Below are 20681 nucleotides of genomic sequence, written 5' to 3' on the forward strand. Positions count from 1 at the left end.
TTAGTGAGGCTCTTTGCAACTCAGTGAGACCCTGTCAAAAAATATAAAGACTGAAAAATAGGACTGGGGTGTAGGTTGGAGGTAGGATGCCTCTGGGTTCCATCCCCAGTACAGAAAAAGAAAGAGAGAGAGAGAGAGAGAGAGAGAGAGAGAGAGAGAGAGAGAGAGAGAAATGAACCATTAGGACATTGGAGCATAAAAAAGAAAATGCTTTCAAATATATTTTTCAAAAGTAATTTGTAAAGCTGGGTGTGGTGGCACAAATTTGTAATCCCAGCATTTGGGAGGCTGAGACAGGAGGATGTGGTTTGCTGACTAGCTGACAGCCTCAGCTACTTAGTAAGGCCCTTTGCAACTCAGTGAGACACTGTTTCAAAATAAAAAATGAGTGGGGAGTGGTGGTACAAATTTGTAATCCCAGCATTTGGGATGCTAGACAGGAGGATGGTGCTTCTCCGCCAGCCTCAGCTACTTAGTGAGGCCTTCTGCAATTTAGCGAGACTCAGTTTCAAAATAAAGAATAAAAAACAGGGCTGGGGGTGTAGCTTAGAGGTAGAATCCCCCTGGGTTCAATCCCCAGTACTGCAAAAAAGAAAAAAAAAAAAAGTTAAGTGCTTTGTTCTAGGATTCCTGGGCAACAAATGTGACATATTACCTCATTCTAGGAGCCACTGGAAAGAGCGAGGTACTGAGCAATAGAATGTTTCTTTTTCACAAATATGTTCTTACACCTTCATGTTAAGAATTCTCACTTATTAAAAGGAGTGATTCCAGGTCTACCGAAATGTTAAAGTCATTCATTTACACATACCAGCAAGGTTTATCTGATGAGGCAGTGTACATGCCAGGGAGAGAAATCTGAGGAATGGTAGACTCACAGGGTCCTGTGCTGTCAGGTGAGGCAGTGAAGGGAAATGTGTGTGTTAAGGAGACTTGAGAAAGGTGCACAGCAAGCAGCCAGGTGAAATGGGGGTGGGCAGCCAGAGTGGAGCTGCAGATGGAAGGGGTAGGTGTGGAGTGTGTTGTGGCCAATCAGCCTAGGAAAATATGCCAGGGGGAGATGGAACAACATAAAACCAAAGGTAAGACCCTCTCCCAAGTTCAGAGTTTCTCTAGTTTGAGCAATGCCCTTTAGTATCTGGCAGGTAGAATCAAGCCTATGGACAAAGCTGAAAACATTTGTGCCAGCAAGATGAAATGTTACAAGAAATAAAAATTACTGAAAAGATCCAACGCATCAAGTCATTCTGTGTGACATATACGCACTGAGGCCCTCCAACCAGCTTTGTCTTAGGTACCATTAATAATTTCATTTTATAAGCCAGGTGTGGTGGTGCACGCTTGCAATCCCAGCATTTGGGAGGCTGGGAGGCTGAGACTGGAGGATCGTAGTTTGCGGACAGCCTCAGCTACTTAGTGAGTCCCTCTGCAACACAGTGAGACCTGGTTTCAAAATAAAGGATAAAAGCTGGGCGTGGTGGCGCATGCTTGTAATTCCCGTGCTTGGGAGGCAGAGACAGGAGGATTGTGCAGGTTCGAAGCCAGCCTCATTGGCTTAAGAGACCCTGTTTCCAAATAAGAAAATATAAGAAAATAGGTCTGGGAGTGTAGCCCAAAAGTAGAAGGGTTTCCAGGAACCCCAGTACCACCAAAAATTAAAAAAAAAAAAAATAAAAATAAAATAAAGAATAAGCCAGGTGTGGTGGCGCATGCTTGTAATCCTCACGCTTGGAGGCTGAGACAGGAGGATCGCACAGGATCAAAGCCAGAATCAGCTACTTAGTGAGGCTATTAGCAACTTAGTGAGACCCTGTTTCTAAATAAAATATAAAATAGGTCTGGGAGTATAGCCTGGAGGTAGAAAGCCTCTGGGTTCCACACCCAGTACCACCAAAAAAAAAAAAAAAAAAAAAAAAGGATAAAAAATAGGGCAGGGGGTGTAGCTCGGAGGTTGAATGCTCCTGGGTTCCATCCCCAGACCCGCCCCCCAAAAAATAATTTTATAGTTAAAAAGAAAAAAAAAAAAACAAGAAATAAGGCATTAAATAGCTGTGTTATACATCATTACAAATCTACACTTGCCGGAGAGCCCAAAATATTTCCAGCTGGTTTCTAACCCCCATCCCCCGTCGAAACTCTGAATACTAGTATTGAGAAACACTACAAAGTGAAGAAGAGCCAGGTGTGGTGGTACAAGCCTGTAATCCCAGTACTTGTAAGGCCGAGACAGGAGGATCACAAGTTTGTAGTCAGCCTCAGCAATTTAGTGAGATCCTGCTTCAAAATAAAATAAGGCTGAGGCCGGGCGTGGTGGTGCATGCTTGTAATCACAGTACTTGGGAGGCTGAAACAGGAGAATGGCAGGTTCTAAAACGGCCTCAGCTACTCAGTGAGGCCCTCTGCAACTTAGTGAGACCTTGTTTCAAAATAAAGAATAAAAAATAGAGTTTGGGGAGCCAGGCATGGTGGCGCACGCTTGTAATCCCAGTAGTTGGGAGGCTTAGACAGGAGGATTGCGCATGTTCAAAGCTACTTAATGAGACTCTTCTCAGCAACTCAGTGAGACCTTGCTCCAAATTAAGACATAAATAGTTCTGGGGGTGTAGCCCAGAGGTAGAAGGCCCCTGAGTTCCATCCCCAAAACCACAAAAAATAAAATAATAAGTAAATAAATAAGTAAATAGAATAAAATAAAATATGGTTGGGGTTCTGACTCAGAGGTTTCAATCCCCCATAATACACACACACACACATATGAAGAGGAATGTACATACATAAAGGTGGAAAGCTCAGGGAAAAAAGCAAGTTGCAGAAGAAGATGTAAAATAGCAGAATGCAAGACAATAAAAGCACAAATCCCAGCCAGGCCTTGTGGTGCATACCTGTAATCCTAGTACTTGGGAGGCTGAGACAGGAGGATCGCAGGTTTTTGGCTAGCATCAGTGACTTAGTGAAGTCCTTCCCAAATTAGTGAGACCAGTTCAAAAATAAAGAATAAAAAGTAGGGCTAGGGGTGTAGCACAGAGGCAGAATGCCCTTGAATTCAATCTCCCGTATCACAAAACAAAACCCCACAAACCCCAAATGATAACGTGTATTTTCTTTTTTCTTTTTGGTGGTACTGGGGATGGACCCTTTCTACCTCCAGGCTACATCCCCAGGCCTATTTTTTATATTTTATTTGGAAACAGGGTCTCTTAAGCCAGCGAGGCTGGCTTCAAACCTGCGCGATCCTCCTGTCTCAGCCTCCCAAGCACGAGTGCCACTACGCCTGGCAATAATGTGTATTTTGTATGGAGACGTGTATTTATGAATGTACATATACTGCAATGCTAACATACTTATTGAGGTTTATGCATGTATAAGATGCATTCACATGTATAAATATATAATTATTATGTCTATATAAATATGTTTATATGCATATGTACATACAGTTACATATTAAACATATGTATATACATGTCCTCACAGAAACGACATACTATTTGGAGTCTTTTTTAAAAAACATATATTTAGCCGGGCATGGTGGCGCACGCTTGTAATCCCAGAATTCGGGAGGCTGAGACTGGAGGATCGTGGTTCGCCGACAGCCTTAGCTGTCAGTGAGGCCCTCCGCAACTCAGTGAGACCCTGTTTTAAAATAAAAAATAAGCCGAGCGCACACGCTTGTAATCCCCGCGCTTGGGAGGCGGAGACAGGAGGAATGCGCAGGTTCGAAGCCAGCCTAGCTGGCTTAAGAGACCCTGTTTCCAAATAAAAATATAAAATAGGTCTGGGAGTTTAGCCCGGAGGTAGAAGGGTTTCCAGGAACCCTAGTACCACCAAAATAAAATTAAATAAATAAAAAATTGGGCAGGGAGTGTAGCTCGGAGGTCAAATGCCTCTGAGTCCATCCCCAGACCTGAAAAAAATAAAAAGTATATATTTATTTTTGCGGTATTTGGGATTGAACCCAGGGTCATTCTATTTCCGAGCTACACACCCAGCCCTTTTTTTTTATTCTTTATTTTATTCTTAGGGTCTCACTAAGTTATAGATTTTTTATTCTGTATTTTATCTTTAGGGTCTCATTAAGTTGCAGAAGGCCTCACTAAGCAGCTGAGGTTGGCCTCAAACGGCGATCCTTCTGTTTCAGCCTCCCGAATGCTGGGATTACAAGCGTGCGCCATCACGCCCCGCTGGAGTTTGTGTTTTATTTCACATACACATTTTTAAGTATTCTGTAACTTACTTTATCAATAGAATATATATATACATATATATATATATATATATATATATATATATATATATATATATACATGAGCGTTAATAAAATCAGAAGGACTCTCAGCTGATAACTGCCTACAAGGGAGAAAGACCGAGACTGGGTGTCAGTCAGGCTTTTTCAAGGACAGAAGGACAGCGAGAAGGACAGCGGATACCCTGGATGTCCCTGGCTAGGGGGCACTGAGGAAGGCCTCCGCCTTTACCTCCCGCGCTCTGCCAGTCTGGAAGGGAAGAGGCGTGGCCCACTTAGGCTCCGCCCCTGCATACGCGTGGCCGGGCGGAACTTCCGCTCGGGGCGGGGCTACTTCCGGACGCGGGGCGGTGGCTTAGAGTGCCGCGCGAGGCGGCAGTTGTGTACTTTTCCCGCTAGACGGAAGCCCACCGGCGGCCGGTCTTGGTGGGGGGTTGATGGGGAACCTGGGAGCGCGAAGCCAAAAGCAACGGGGCGAGGGCCGTGGCCGCACCCACCACCCGCCATTGACCTCCCCAAGTGATGGCGGAGGACCCGGGCGTGGGTCTAAGCGGGAGCGCTGTGGCCTGAGGGGAGGGTGGCGTAGAGGGTGTCCTGCTCACCTCGGTTAGCCGTTGAACAGAAAATCCACAACCGACAGCAGAGTCTCCACCTTAAGGCAGGAGAGTCGGGGAAATACTCGGACCGAGACTGGGGACCAAGGTCAGGGATCAGGGCTATAACCAAAGAGAATAACGGGTTAGGTAACCGTCACCGAGAGCCTGCCGTAAGTCGGTCTTTATTTAATGTTGCCCCGATCTTGTAAATTAGGTGACGAAGGGCTGAGGCCGAGGATAACTGATGTGTTTAAAATCACGACTGGAGCTGGGCGCGGTGGGGCGCGCCTTGTAATTCCACTACCTGGGAGGGTGGGTGAGACGGGCGGATCGCAAATTCTAAATTGCATTGGCAATTTAGTGAGACCCTGTTTCAAAATATTAAAAAAGGCTGGGGGCGTAGCTCAGTGGTAGAGCACCCCTGGGTTCAGTCCCCAATAACACACACACACACACACACACACACACACACACACACACACACACACACATCATGGCTGGGAGCGACAGAATCCTCTAAACATTGAACTGTATACAGTTATTTTTCGAGTTTTTAATATTGGAGACACCTAGTTCCCATTCATCTGAGGGAAGTGACTAAATTCACAATGGGACAACCAATTTAGGAAAATTATGTTATACTAACAAAAATAACCAAGACGTAGGAGTGGGAAAAAAAATTCAAGTTACAGGAAAAATTTTGTAATTCTTTTACACAAAAACAAATCCTTCAAAACACTTTTATTGTGGTAGGCGCTTATTTAGAAGAACAGAAAAGGAATCGATGTATGCAAATTAACAGGACGGGAATAGTATAAATTAAGCTGACAACAGTGAGAGGGAAGGGAAGGGAGTCATAGAACTTAGGAATGTTATCGTAAAATAGAGCTTTGTCCTTGTTGATGCAGGTTTTTGAGGACTGTAGTCTGAAATGTGTATATGTACCTTATATAATAAAAGTTCATTTTAAAACGACCAAAAATGACATATTTGGACACTCACTGGCATTTGAATAACAACAAATTCCACCCTTATTTAAGGGGTTAAGATTTGAGGATGTGAGAATTTGAACGCAAAAACAAAGCATTCTCAGGAAACCCCAAAGAACTTTAAAAGTAATTTTAAAGTTGGGTGTGGTGGCTTACCCTTGGACTTGGGAGGCTGAGACAGGAGAACTGCAGATTCAAGACAACAAGACTAAGGAAACCCTGTTTCAAAACAAAGGACTGAGGATATAGCTTGGAGTTAGAATGCTCCTGGGTTCATTCCCTAGTAACACATATACACATGTAATTTTAAGTAGAGCAGTATTTAATTGCTTAGTCCAAGGGATCTTTTAAAAAATGGTGCCTGAAACTGCTCCAGGGTTATATTACATAGCTCATATTTTATAAAGACCGAAGCACTAAGTATATTAGAAACGTTTTCCAATGAGAATTCTGATATTTTCATTCAAAATATAACATACTTCAGCCAGGCGTGGTGGAGCACGCTTGTAATCAATCCCTGTGCTTGGGAGGCTGAGACAGGAGGATCGCACAGGTTCGAAGCCCGCCTCAGCATTAAGAGACCCTGTTTCCAAATAAAATATAAAATAGGTCTGGGATTGTAGCCCTGAGGTAGAAGGTTCCTGGGTTCCATTCCCAGTACCACACACACACACACACACACACACACACACACACACACATACACACACACACAAAATATATATATATATATATATATTATATATACACACACACATATATATATATATATATATATAACATACTTCATAAAATGCTGGCTACTACTTACAAAGTTTTTCATTTTTACTAAAATTAATAAGCCAGGTGTGGTAGATCACCCCCATAATCCCAGCACTTGGAAGGCTGAGATGGGAGGATCAGCCTCAGCAACTTAGTGAGACCCTGTTTCCAAATAAAATAAGCTAAAATAGGGCTGAAATTGCAGTCCAGAGGTAGAATGCCCCTGGGTTCAGCCTCTGATACCAATAAATAAATAGGACTGGGGGTATAGCTCAGAGGTAGAATGCCCCTGTGTTCACTCCCCAATGCCCCCCCCCAGATTTTTTAATGAACACACACACACATAACTCTTAATATCTGTTTTATATACTGTACTGAGATTGAGGCCTCAAAACTGAAAGGATAAGACCAGGGCTTGAAATGGGAGCAGTCCCATTTCATCAGTGGTTATTGGAGTTTGGGGCAGTAATAACTGGCCATTCAAAATATGTAGTAGACCTGAGGAATATCAAGAGCCAGTTTGGGTTTGAGGATTCCTTGATTGTTTACTTTTGGAGAAAACAGAAATGGATGTGCTCACCTGATAAGACCATCATATCTGGCACCAACTGTCACTGTGTTGGCAAGGTCCTACCAAGTGAGGGTTTTAATCTTAATGACATCACAGCTGTTGCTTGGTAGCCAGCCAGATCGACAGTTTTCTCACTTTTCATTGGCTTAGCCATTACTCATTGCAACAAGATGCTGAAGATCTAATTTGACATATTAATTACTGCTGTGTAACAAATTGCCCCCAAATAAGCATTTGTCCTCTCACCCCCCACTTTCTGCAAGTCAGGAATCAGCAATGGGGCTTAGTGGTTTTGGCGCAGTGTTTCTGGAGGATATAGTCAGTTTTCCAGAGCTACAAGTCATGTTAAGGCTCTAGAGGGGGATGTAGGTCTCAGTTTCTTCTTGTAGACCGGCCTCAGTTCCTCCACATGGGGGCCTCACCCTAGCGCTTTGAACAGTAGGGCAGCTTGCTTCCCCCAGAGCAGAGAAGAAAAAAGAAAAAAAAAAAAAGGAAAAAAAAAAAAAGAAAAAAAGGGAGGGAGGACAGATGGAAGCCATAGTCTTCTTTGAACTACTCTTGGAAATCCCACACTACTCATTGTCTATAGTAGAGATCACACAGTACAATATGAGAGGGAAATTGTAAAGTCCAGGAGTAAGGATCAAGAGGGGCCATCTTGCTAACTTTTCCTTTGCTAGGGATTGAACCCAGGGCCTTGCACATGCTTGGCAGGAGTGCTACCACTGTGCTATGACCCCAGCCTAGAGACAATCCTGAAGGCTAGCTACCACCATTTCTCTGACTCTCACAGATAATTACTGAATTCTTACAGGGTGCCTAGAGTTGTAGAAATGAAGAAACTGTACAAATAAGATTGGGTCTCAGTGCTGTACGTGTACAGCTTCCTTAACATTGATAAGCACTCAGGGAAAACCCCAAAATGTATTTAACTATATAGTTATACACCTGAACACATTTTGTGTGTGTGTGTGTGTGTGGTACTGAGGATTGAACCCAAGGGCATTCTACCACTGAGCTATATGCTCAGTCCATTTTATTTTTACTTTTAAACAGAATCTAAGTTGCAGAGGACCTCATTAAGTTTCTGAGCCTGGTCTCCAACCTGTGATCCTCCTGGCTCAGCCTCTCAAGTACTAGGATTACAAACGTGCACCACCACACCCAGCTTTCTTCTCTCCAGACCTCTTTCTTTACACTTTCTTTCTGCTGGAACACCTTCCCCAGGTCTTAGCATGGATGATGCCTTCTCAGAATCCCCCCCTCCAAGAGAAGGATTCTCCCTGTTTTCCAAGGCTGGCCTAGAACTCCTAGGCTAAGTGATCTCCTGCCTCAGCCTCCCGAGTAGCAGAGCTATAGGCACACCTCACCTCACCCACATTCTCTTTATTCAAGTGACAGCTCAAAAGAATCCTCCTTAGAGCCGGGCGTGGGGGTGTGCACCTGGTATCTTAGTACTTGGGAGGCTGAAACAGGAAGAGCACGGGTTGGAGGACACCATGGAGTAACTCAGTGAGACCCTGTTTTGAAACAAAAAAATATAAAGGGCTGGGGTGAGCTGGGCGTGGTGGTAATCCCGGTGCTTGGGAGGCTGAGACAGGAGGATTGCACAGGGTTGAAGCCAGCCTCAGCTACTTAGTGAGGCTCTCAGCAACTTAGTGAGACCCTGTTTCCAAATAAAGTATAAAATCAGTCTGGGAGTATAGCCTGGAGGTAGAAAAGCCCCTTGGTTCCATCCCTAGTACCAAAACAACAACAACAACAACCACCACCACCACCACCAAGGGCTGGGGTGTAGCCCAGAGATGGAATGCCCTTGGGTTCAATCCCCAGTACCAAAAAGGAAGAGGAGGAGAAAGAGGAGGAGGAGAAGGAGGAGGAGGAGGAGGAGGAGAAAGAGGACAAGGAGGAGGAGGGTGAGAGGACTAGGAGGAGGAGGAGGACAAGGAGGAAGAGAACAAGCAGGCCGAGGACAAGGAGTTGAAGTCGCCTCCTCAATCAGATTTACTTTGATCATACAATCTGATATGCTTTTTTTATCCCCTCCCCTACTCCCTCTTTGATGTTAATAACACAATAGCACAGACTGGCAAATTATAAAAGAATAAAATCTATTTCATTCACAATTCTTGTTCAAGGTTGAGAGGCCTTGTCTGGTGATGACCTTCTTGCTGGCTGAGTCCCAGAGTCACACAGGACATCCAATAGCATGAGACAGGGAACATGTGAAAGACCTAGCCAAACTGGCTTTTATAGCAGACTCACTCTAAAGATAACCGATTACCCAGATAATCCTCTAATCCATTAATTGCATGAATGACTTAATCCATTCCAGAGAGCAGAGACCTAATCAGCTCTTAAAAGACCCAAATGGCCCCACCTCTTTTCTGTGTGTGTACTGAGAGGGTACTGGAGATTAAACTGGGGGGCGGGGGGGGAGGGGGAATCAACATCCCAGCTGCACCTCCAGACTTTTTATAATTTTTTATTTTTTGCAGTACTGGGGATGGAACCTAGGGTCATTCTACCTCCAAGTGACACCCACATCCCTACTTTTTACTCTTTATTTTGAAACAGGGTCTCACTGAGTTGCAGAGGGCCTCACGAAGTGGCTAAGGCTGGCTGCAAACACGGATCCTCCTATCTCAGCCTCCCAAATGCTGGGATTACAAGTGTGCGCCACCACACCGGCTAATTTTTTTATTTTTAAAATTGTGGTGCTGATCTGGGTGTGGTGGTGCGCCTTTGTAATCCCAGTACTTGGGAAGCTCAGACAGGAGGATCTCAGGTTCATGGCCAGCCTCAGCTTCTCAGAGAGGCCCTCTGCAATTCAGTGAGACCTTGTTTCAAAATAAAGAATAAAAGAGCTGGGCGTGGTGTAGCACATTTGTAATGCCAGCATTTAGGAGGCTGAGACCGGAGGATCGCAGTTCGCAGACAGCCTCAGCTACTTAGGCCCTCCATAACTCAGTGAGACTCTGTTTCAAAATAAAGAATAAAAAATAGGGCAGAGGGGCTTGTAGCTTGGAGGTCAAATGCCCCTAGGTTCCATCCCCAGGCCCACAAAAACAAAAACAAAATAAAGAATAAAATAGGGCAATAGGGCTGGGGGTGTAGCTTGGAGGTAGAATGCCAAGTAGAATGCCCCTGGGTTCAATCCACAGTAGCGGGGGAAAAAAAAAGTTCTGGTACTGAGGATTGCACCCACAGACATTCTACCTCTAAGCTACACTCAAGCCCCTTTTTAAGTTTTTGTTTTGTTTTGTTTTGAAACAGGGTCTCCCTAGGCTGCTGGGAGTCTCGTTATATTTGATGAGGCTGTTCTTGAACCTTCCATCTTCCTGTCTCAGTTTCCCAAATACTGGGATTACAGGCAGCACCACCACACCCAGTTTGGCCCCATCTCTTAATATCTCATAATGGGGATTACATTTCAACATGAGTTTCATAGAGGACAAACCTTATTCAAATCAATAATTGCTTCTTTTTGTGTGTGTGTGGTACTAGGAACTGAACCCAGGGCATTTTATAATTTTTTGGTTCTAGGGATTGAACCCAGGGGCATTCTACCTCTGAGCTACACCCCCAGCCCTCTCTGTTTATTCTTTATTTTGAAACAGGGTTTCACTAAATTTTAGAGAGTCTCAGTAAGTAGCTGAAGCTTTCCTCGAACCTGAGACCTTCCTATCTCAGTCTTACAAGTACTAGTATTACAAGCATGTGCCACCACGTCCGTGACTCTGTTTCAAACAATAATTTTTAAAAAGATTGGGGGTATAGCTCAGAGGTAGAAAGTCTCTGGGTTCAATTCTCAGTACCACAAACACACACATACTTACACATGTACACACAAAGGACTGGGGTGGTGTAGCTCTGATGTGGAACATTCCTGGGTTTTTTAGTCCTCAATAACTAACAACACACACGCACATGCACACACACACGCACATGCACACACACACACACACACACACACACACACACACGTGTGTACCAAAAGAAAAAAAGAAGTATGACCTTGGGCAAGGTATTTAAGAAGCTTTCTCTGCTGGTGTGCTCTTATCTATAAAATGAGATAATCATAACATCTACTTCATATGTTTATTATGAAGAGTAAATGAGTTAACACTTGTATGCACACACCGCAGGGTGGGGGAATGGGACTGACAGCACTTAGTAAGCATTAGCAATTATTCTTACTATTGTTGCCTTCTGTGGTTAGTGCTTTCACTGTGTTGATTCAATGTCCCTGATGATATAATTGTTTGCATATTTAATATTTCTTTACTCATTTCTCTGTTGGATTTGGGCATTTCCAAATTTATTACAAATAATGTTGCAATACCCTAATATACATATTCTTGGGCATAGATAGGGATGTTGAAAAGGAACGGAGAGGGGATTACTTGATTTTGATATACTCATAAAGAAAAAAAATCTGGGTGTGTTGGTGCACATCTGTAATTTCAGTACTTGGGAGGCTGAAACAGGATTCCAGGTTTGAGGCCAGCATAGGGTGACTGAGCAAGACCCTGTTTCAAAAGAAAATAAGAAGGCTGGGGGTATAGGTCAGAAGTAGAATGCTCCTGGGTTCAATCCCCAGTAACAGACAGACAGACAGACAGACAGATGACCGACCGACAGACAGACAGACAGACAGACACACACACACACGAAGAAAAAATGTAAAAGATGACTTTATTCAAGAAGGTTACTATAGCCGGGCGTGGTGGTGCACGTTTGTAATCCCAGCATTCGGGAGGCTGAGACTGGAGGATCGTGGTTCGCGGACAGCCTCAGCTACTTAGTGAGGCCTCTGCAACTCAGTGAGACCCGGTTTCAAAATAAAGAATAAAAAATAGGGCAGGGGGTGTAGCTCGGAGGTCAAATGTCCCTGGGTTCCATCCCCAGACCCGCAAAAAAAAAAAAAAAAAGAAGGTTACTACAAAGGCATTTTGTAGTAGAAGAGGTCAGACTTGACTCTGAAGACAAAAGTGGAAATTTATAGCTGGAAGGAGTGGGGGAGAGTAACCAGTGGATAGAAAATTACTAAGAGGAAATACTAGAGGTGGAGGGCCATTTCTGGTCAAACTGACCAAACAGGATTCTTGCTCAAGGCTGGCCAGGGTGATCAGACATCACCTAGGGAATGGAAGGGGAGGAAGAATCTGCTTAGATATTGAGGGTGATCAGATATTAAGGATGGGGATTGTGTCTATAATGACTCACCAGGAAGGGTGTGTGTGTGTGTGTGTGTGTGAGAGAGAGAGAGAGAGAGAGAGAGAGAGAGAGAGAGAGAGAGTGTGTGTGTGTGTGTGTGTGTGTGTGTGTGTGTGTGTTACTGGGATGTGAACACTGGGGTGCTCTACCTCTGAGCTACACCTCCAGTCCTTTTTTTTATTTAGTAACAAGGTCACTAAGTTACTGAGGCTGGCCTTGGCCCTGTGATCCTCTTGTCTCAGCCTCTCAGGTACTGGGATAGCAAGTGTGCTCTACCATGCCCAGCAAGGATTCTTTTCTGAGACAGAGTGTTGCTATATTACCCAGGTTGCCTTTGAACTCCTGAAGAGATCCTCTGCCTCCATCTCCTCAGTAGCTGAGACTACAGACATGTGCTACAGTACCTGGCTCAGGGTTCTTGCTAAAATTAGATGATCATAGAAGCCCTCAAATCAGACCTGGTTGAGAAAAGAGTTCAGAGAAACCTCACTAGAAATCGGACAAGGAAAGGCTCTTTGCCGGCCATTTGAGTTTATTCACTATCACTAAATTGCTCTTTTGCAATATATAACAGCTCTTCTTTTTCCTATTGCTTCACCAATACTTGGTATGAGAAACAAATTTTGCAAATATATTTCATTATTTAATTAGTATTTACTTATAACTAGTGAGATTTGTGCATTGTTTCCTATGTTTACTGGGCATTTGAGGTTCCTCTGTGATTTAATATTGCATGTTTAAATCTCTTCCTTTCTCTCTCCCTCTTTCTTTCCCTTCCTTCCTTTATTTTTTCCTTTCTCTCTCTTTTCTTTTGTCTCAGTCTGGGGATTGAACCCAGGCACATTCCATGTCAGAGCTATAGGGGCATTCTACATTCAAGCTATACCTCCAGCCTCATTTTTTGTTTTTATTTGGAAATAGGGCCTCACTAAATTGCTCAGGCTGGCTGTGAACCTGCGATCCTCCTGTTTCTGCCTTCTTAGTACTGGGATTACAAATGTGTGATACCATGCCTGGCTTGATTCCTAAGTTTTAAGCTTCAACAAAAAGTTAGTGTGCCAAGTACATGGATGATGAGGGTTAATGAAAAGCAAGTGTTAAAAGGAAGATCGAGAATCCTTTTAAAAAGTAGGCATGGTAAACCAGGCATGGTGGTGCACGCTTGTAATCCCTGTGCTTGGAAGGCTGAGACAGGAGGATTGCAGGTTCGAAGCCAGCCTCAGCTACTTAGGCTCTCAGCAACTTAGTGAGATCCGATTTCCAAATAAAATAAAAATTATAAAATACGTCTGGTAGTATAGCCTGGAGGTAGAAAGCCCCTGGTTCCACCTCCAGTACAACCAAAAAAAAAAAAAAAAAAAAAAAAAAAAAAAAAAAGAAACAAATAAAAACTAGGCATGGTAACATAAGACTATAATCAGAGCCAGGTATGGTGGCGATCCTCCTGTCTCCGCCTCCCAAGCACGGGGATTACAAGCATGTGCCACCACGCCCGGCCTAAGCATTATTTTCTACAGCCTTGTGTTGGTGTCCAAGTCATCAGGGACATCTTCAGAAGAGAGAGAGGGTGGATTTTTGAAGCTAAGGGCTTCAAAACATCAGATCCAGGGTGGCTTGGGGACCACGTGGATAAAAGCACTCAGGTTTAAAAATATTTCAATTGTAAATTCGGTCTCAAAGGCAACGTTATTTTAGTTAGATTGAACTCTGCAATCTAGCGGGCACTTCCCATCTTGTGGCTTAACGATTGACTAAGGTAAGTTCAGCTCATTGCAGGTCTTGCAGTTGCCCTTGAGTTTTTTCACCCACCCCTCGGGACGGCAAATGACACAAAGACAGTGTTGTACCCGCAAAAGGTAAACATTTCTAAATTAGTCTCTGTTGGCACCTGATACTTTCTCTGATACCGAGTCTTGGCATAGATGTGAGCGTTAAGACTTGTCTGCAGATATTCAGGTCCTGCTGGAGAGGGGACGTGGGCAAGGCCAGAGACAACCCGAGAGTAGCACCGAGGCCCGCCGCTGTCCACCGACAGCCCCAATGACCGCGCTAGTCCAGGAACACCCGGCGCTCGGGGAGGGCGGAGCCTGAGCAAGGCCCGCCCAGCGCCCCGAGAGGGCGGAGCCTGATCAGGGCCCGCCTCCGACGGCGGCTCGCTGAAGGCCGGGGCGGAACTTCCGCCCGGAGAGAGGCTACTTCCGGATCGGCGGCGATCTCCGCGGGCCCCGGGCAGAGCGGCTCTGGGGGAGCCTGCAGGCGGGGCTGCGGCCCGCGCGCGGCGGGCCATGCTGGGGGGCGGCTCCAGGGCCGGAGAGCGCGAAGCCGAGAGCGACCGGACCGGGGCTGTGGCCGCGCCGCCGGCTATCGACTTCCCCTCCGACGGCTCGGACCCCAAGTATGATGGTGAGCGACCCGAAACCGCGCGCCGCCCGCTGTCCCCCTGCGCCCGGTGCAGGCCACCGCAAGGTTCGCCTCAGGATGTAGCTAAGTCGGCGGCTCGAGAGCTAGGACTCGGGTCTAGCGCTGCAGAACCGCGCGCGGGGTTGGGGGCGCGGCTGTCAGGGTGAGCCAAGCATTTATTGGAAGAGCTTCTTGGACTTGCTGGTTTATTTATATTCCGTTCCTCGGTTTCCGCGGATTGAGCGAGGCTTTGGACGGCGAGAGACTTCCTTGAGGTCACTTTCCAGATCTCAGGCCCTGGGTTTGGTCAGTCGTTGACAGTGATCTTTGTTCACTACAGTGCGATTTTGCAGACCATAACGCTGAACATTTTAAGCCAAGCGTTACAGTTTGTAGCTTCTCTTGTAGTTTTTGCTTCAGTGACAGGATAACATGATTTCTCGCAGTAAGACTGGTAATTTCTCATAGTGAGGCAGTGTGGAAATTTCCATGTTTTCTTGAGGCTGATGGTTACTAGACGTGGTGTAATTAAGTCAAGTAACTAATCTAGCACAAAGTGAGAGAGCCTTAAAACTTTGACTCTAACCAGGTCAAAGTGTTCAGTATTTTACTGAAAGCACAACAGGGTCGTTAGTTGTTGCCACTTAAAATAACATTTAGTTAAAATAAGTTGTGCTATCAAGAATAAGTACATTAAAGCCAGGCATGGTGGCACACACCTGTAATCCCATTACTTGGGAAGCTGAGACTGGAGGATCACAGCTTTGACCTCCAGCCTCAGCAATTTAGTGAGATTCTCAGCAACCTAGCCAGACCCTGTTTAAAGTAAATAAGTAAATATAGAAAAGAAAGGTAGGCTAGAGGGATAGCTCAGAGATTCAATTCCCAGAAACACACACACACACACACACACACACACACACACACATTCTCTCTCTCTCTCTCTCTCTCTCTCTCTCTCTCTCTCTCTCTGAGTATATTGGGGCTGGAGCATAAAGCGCATTGGTAGAGCAGGTATTTAGTATTAGTGAAGTCCTGGGTTTCATCTTCAGCACAGGCACACACACACAAAGAATGAATACATTTTTCTCCAGGGGGATTTTAATTATACAGTAGTCCTAATAGAATGAGTACAGAGAATACACATTCAGTATTCTCTACATGAAGTAAATATTGAATTTAAAGGTGCAGAGAAAGTTAAAAAGGTTTGGGAAAACTTCTTCCTTTTTCATCTCCAACACTACCTGTAATTCTTAACCATGATGTTAGGGCTAATTCAGGTAGGCTGCTTTTTTTTCTTCTTTTTTGATACTAGAGATTGAACCCAGGAGCACCTCTGAGCTATACCTACAACCCTTTAAAAAAATTACTTATTTTTGTGGTACTTGGAATCAATCCCAGGAGTGTCCTACATCTGAGTTATAGCTCTGGCCCTATTTTATTTTTTATTTTTGAAACAAGATCTTGCCAAGTTGCTGAGGCTGGCTTTAGACTTATATTCCTCCTGTCTCAGCTTCCCAAGTACTGGGATTACAGGTGTGCATTACCACCACTCCTGGATTTAGGTAGACTTTTACAAGAAAAAGTGTAAGATTTTTCATTGGATTTTTTTTCCAAAACATCAGGTAGTATGTTAACAGTAGCTCAGTACCATAAATTGGGTTATGTCATAGAGAAAGTACCAGCTGTAAATATGCCAGTTTGTTTTTCTGTGATAAGAGTTTCTGCAAACCAGAGATTACTCTTTAAGGGAGTGATCTTGGATAAGGTTTTGAAACAGCCAGGCGTGGTGGTGCTGTCTGTAATCTTATTACTTGGGAGGCGGGGACAGGAAGATCACAGGTTCAGGGCCAGTCTCAGCAACTTAATGAGGCTCTCTGCAACTTAGTTAGACCCCATTTCAAAATAAAATAGGGCTGGGGGTATAGTTCAGAATTAGAATGGCCCTGAGTTTAATTACCAGCACCACCAAAAACAAACAAACAAACAAACAAATAAAACTTTTGCTAATACTGTTGTGCAAGAGGCTTAGACTGTCAATACAGTTGGGTTTTTTTAATATGAAAATTGAGGTTTGTGAAAAATGTAATTTCATTTTTAATGTAAAAACAGAATAGTTATATGATCTTTTTGCATACATGCTCTATATGATTCAAGGAGGTCAATCTGCCAGTTAGTAGTTGAGTCAGAAAATTCAAAACCTAGATATAACTTTAGCATTTCATTGTAGGGCTTCTTCTAGAGCCAACCTTGGCCTTTGATAAGGTTACTGTAGATTTCCTTGTTTGGGAACAGAAAAAGGGTCAGTAGCAGTGTGTGTTGGTATACACCTGTTGTTTCAGCTATTCATGGGGCTGAGGCAGGAAGATTGCAAGTTAGAGGCCAACATGGGCAATTTGCAAGACTCTATCTCAGAAATAAAATTGAACAAAAGGGTTGGGGGATATATAGCTCAGTGGTAGAGTGTTTGCCTAGCATATGCAAAGCCCTGAGTTCAATCCTAAGTGTCTCCACCCTCCTGGAAAATAAAGGGTGGGGGGACCAGTAGTAAGTCCATGGTCAGGGTTATTAATTTTTTCATCTGATACCAGTTTCTCAAAGCTATGATCTCAGATTAACCCTCTATGCTTGTCTTTCTATTAATAATGGGCCATTTGGAGTATATTTTTCTGAAGAGATTGGATTAGGTTATACCTTTTTTATCTGTTTATTCTTACCTTACTTAGTAGAAGTCTAGAACTCTATTCAGCCAGGATCTGCATCTTATTTGTTACTATTCTTTGAGAACTGGATCTTATTTTTTCTCTGAGCTATTTCTCTTTTCTACTTGTGACCAGGACTGTAAGAAGAGAAACTTTATTTTCCATCTAACTTGAGTATTAGCTTTTGAAAGCTGTCATTTTCCTGAATTATTAAAAATTCATTTTGTTGTACTGATCAACAATTCTCAGTAATTTAGGGAGACCTTGAGCAGCTAAGTGAGACCCTATTTTGAAATAAAAAATAAAATTGGGCAAGGGGTGTGGCTCAGAGGTAGAATGCCCCTGGCTTCAATCTTTTGTACCTAAATACATTAATATATAGTAGAATTTCCTGGGTTAGGGCTGTAGCTCATTGTAAAGCACTTGCCTAGCATACTCTAGACCCTGGATTCTATTCCCAGCACTGCAGGTTAAGGGACAGGATTTTCTTATTGCAGAAAAGAAGCTATAAGATTATAAAGAAGCAGAAAAGAACCTGGCGTGGTCGCGCATGCTTGTAATCCCAGCATTTGGGAGGCTGAGACAGGAGGATCATGGTTTGCAGGCAGCCTCGGCTACTTAGTGAGGTCCTTTGCATCTCAGTGAGACCCTGTTTCAAAATACAGAATAAAAAATAGGGCTAGCAGTGTAGCTTGGGGGTAGAATGCCCCTGGGTTCCATCCCTAGTACTGAAAAGAAAAAAAAAAAAGCCTCTTAATTATAATCTTACTACTGTTATCAATTTTTAAAATTAAAATTAAAAACAATTTTAATTTTGTTAAAATTTTAATTAAAAAATATATATTTTTTGCAGTACTAGGGTATTAAGTAGTAACTGAGGTTGTCCTCGAACCGTGATCCTCCTGTCTCAACCTCACAAATGCTGGGATCACAAGTGTGCGCCACCATGCCCGGCTTAATTAAAATAAAAAAAAAATTTTTTTTTAATCCTCTGACATACTTTCTTACAATCTTCACTCCACCCTCCCATGCTTATTATTGCTAGTTCTGGTTATTCCATTCTTCAATCTAGTGCTTTTACAACTGAGCCAACTCCATTACTTCTGGTCACTCCATTCTTTCCACCATTTGTCCCTTCTTTCCTTCTTTCCTTTTATTTTTGTCTGTGATAATAAGAATTGAACCCAGGGGCATTCTACTTCTGAGCTATAACCCCAGCCTTTTATATTTAATTTAATTTTTTATATTTTTGTGGTACTAGGAATGGAACTCAGAGGCATTCTACTTCCAAGCTACACCCCCATCCCTTCTTATTTATTCTTTATTTTGAACAAGGTCTCACTGAGTTGCAAAGGGCCTCACTAAGTAGCTGAGGCGTCCTCAAACCGCAGTCCTCCTGTCTCAGCTTCCCAAATGCTGGGATTATAAGTGTGTGCTACTACACTTGGCTTTATTTTAATTTTTATTATTTATTTTTTGGTACTGGGGATTGAACCCAGGGGCATTCTACCTCCGAGCTATACCTGCAGCCCTGTTTTGTTTTTATTTTGAAACAGGGTCTTGTCAGTTTGATGAGAGTCTTACTACTTGCTGAGGCTGCCCTCATACCTGAGATCTTCCTCTTTTAGCCTCCCAAGTACTGGGATTCCAAGCATGAGCCACCATACCTGGCTAACCCCAAGCTCTGTTTATTTATATATTTATTTATTTTTTGCAGTACTGGGGATAAAACCCAGGGACATTCTACCTCTGAGCTATATCCCCATCCCTATTTTTAACTCTTTATTTTGAAACAGGGTCTCACTGAATTGCAAAGAGTTTCACTAAATAGCTGAGGCTGTTCGCGAACCGAGATCCTCCTGTCTCAGTCTCCCAGAGGCTGGGATTACAAGTATGCGCCACCATGCCCGGCTCATTTATTATATATATTTATTTTTTGCAGTACTGGGGATGGAACCCAGGGGCATTTTATCTTTGAGCTATACCCCCAGCCCTACTTTTTATTTTTTTATTTTAAAACAGGGTCTTACTGAGTTGCAAATGGCCCCAGAAAGTAGCTGAGGCTGGTTGTGAACCATGATTCTCCTGTCTCAACCTCCCAAATGCTGGGATTACAAGCGTGCGCCACCACAAGCTGGCTTGCTTGCTTGCTTATTTATTTATTTATTTATTTATTTAATTTATTTATTTTTGCGGGTCTGAGTATGGAACCCTGGGACATTTGACCTCCAAGCTACACCCGCTGCCCTGTTTTTTATTCTTTATTTTGAAACAGGGTTTCAGTAAGTTGCAAAGGGCCACACTAAGTAGCTGAGGCTTTCTATGAACCTGGATCCTCCTATCTCAGTCTTCCAAATGCTGGGATTACAAGCATGCGCCACCACGCCCAGCTTTTTTTTTTTTTTTTCTCTTTTTTAACCTTTCAATAATGTATTAAACAAACTGTAAGTGAAGCCAGGCGTTGTGTCGCATGCCTGTAATCACAGTGCTTGGGAGGCTAAGATAGGCAGATTGCAGGTGTGAGACCAGCCTCAGCAACTTAGCAAGACCATTTCAAAATAAAAATAAAATTGGGCTGGAGATGTAGCTCAGAGGTAGAATTCCCCTGGGTTCAATCTCCAGTTCGACCAAACCAAACCAAACCAAACAAACACACAACCAAAATAAAAGGGAAAAACTCACTGTAAGTGAGAACTGAGGACCTTAGCTTCAAGTGTTTGCTATTTGTCTGCTTGGTCTTTTTTTTTTTTTTTTTTTGTGGTACTGGGGATGGAACACAGGGGCCTTCTACCTCCAGGCTACACTCCTAGACCTATTTTATATTTTATTTGGAAATGGGGTCTCTTAAGCCAGCTGAGGCTGGCTTCAAACCTGCGCAATCCTCCTGTGTCAGCCTCCCAAGCGCGGGGATTACAAGTGTGTGCCCCAAGTCCAGCTTGTCTGCTTGGTCTTGCATAATGGAAAGAAAGTGGGCTTGAGAGTCAGTCTAAGCTGCCTGATTTACTAGTTAACCTCTCAGATCAGGGTCTTCATCTGCAAAATTGTGAGCACTCTGTTTAAATTGTTCTGTGAGGACTCAAGGAGATTGTGCATGTAAAACACCTGGTAAAATGTCACCTGTGTTCAGAGTTTACACCCTTCCTTCTTTTTCTTTTGTCAGCCCTCTTTCTTTAAAGAGGCCTCAAAGGAAGCCATCCT

The 20681-nt window shown here is 43.6% G+C and overlaps 1 protein-coding gene across 1 annotated transcript in view; it reads left to right on the forward strand.

Annotated features, from left to right (window-relative positions):
- Positions 1-14666: 14666 nt before the first annotated feature.
- The window catches only part of EIF2AK1 (eukaryotic translation initiation factor 2 alpha kinase 1), a gene marked incomplete at both ends in the record, with an annotated part of 49793 nt that continues 43778 nt past the window's right edge, over positions 14667-20681 (forward strand). The window contains one exon of the mRNA XM_080703832.1: positions 14667-14784. Coding sequence (XP_080559958.1) covers positions 14667-14784 — 118 coding nt within the window. The remainder of the gene's footprint in view (positions 14785-20681) is intronic.

Source organism: Muscardinus avellanarius (genome assembly GCF_963383645.1).
Source record: "Muscardinus avellanarius genome assembly, chromosome: 10".
Classification (NCBI taxonomy): domain Eukaryota; kingdom Metazoa; phylum Chordata; class Mammalia; order Rodentia; family Gliridae; genus Muscardinus; species Muscardinus avellanarius.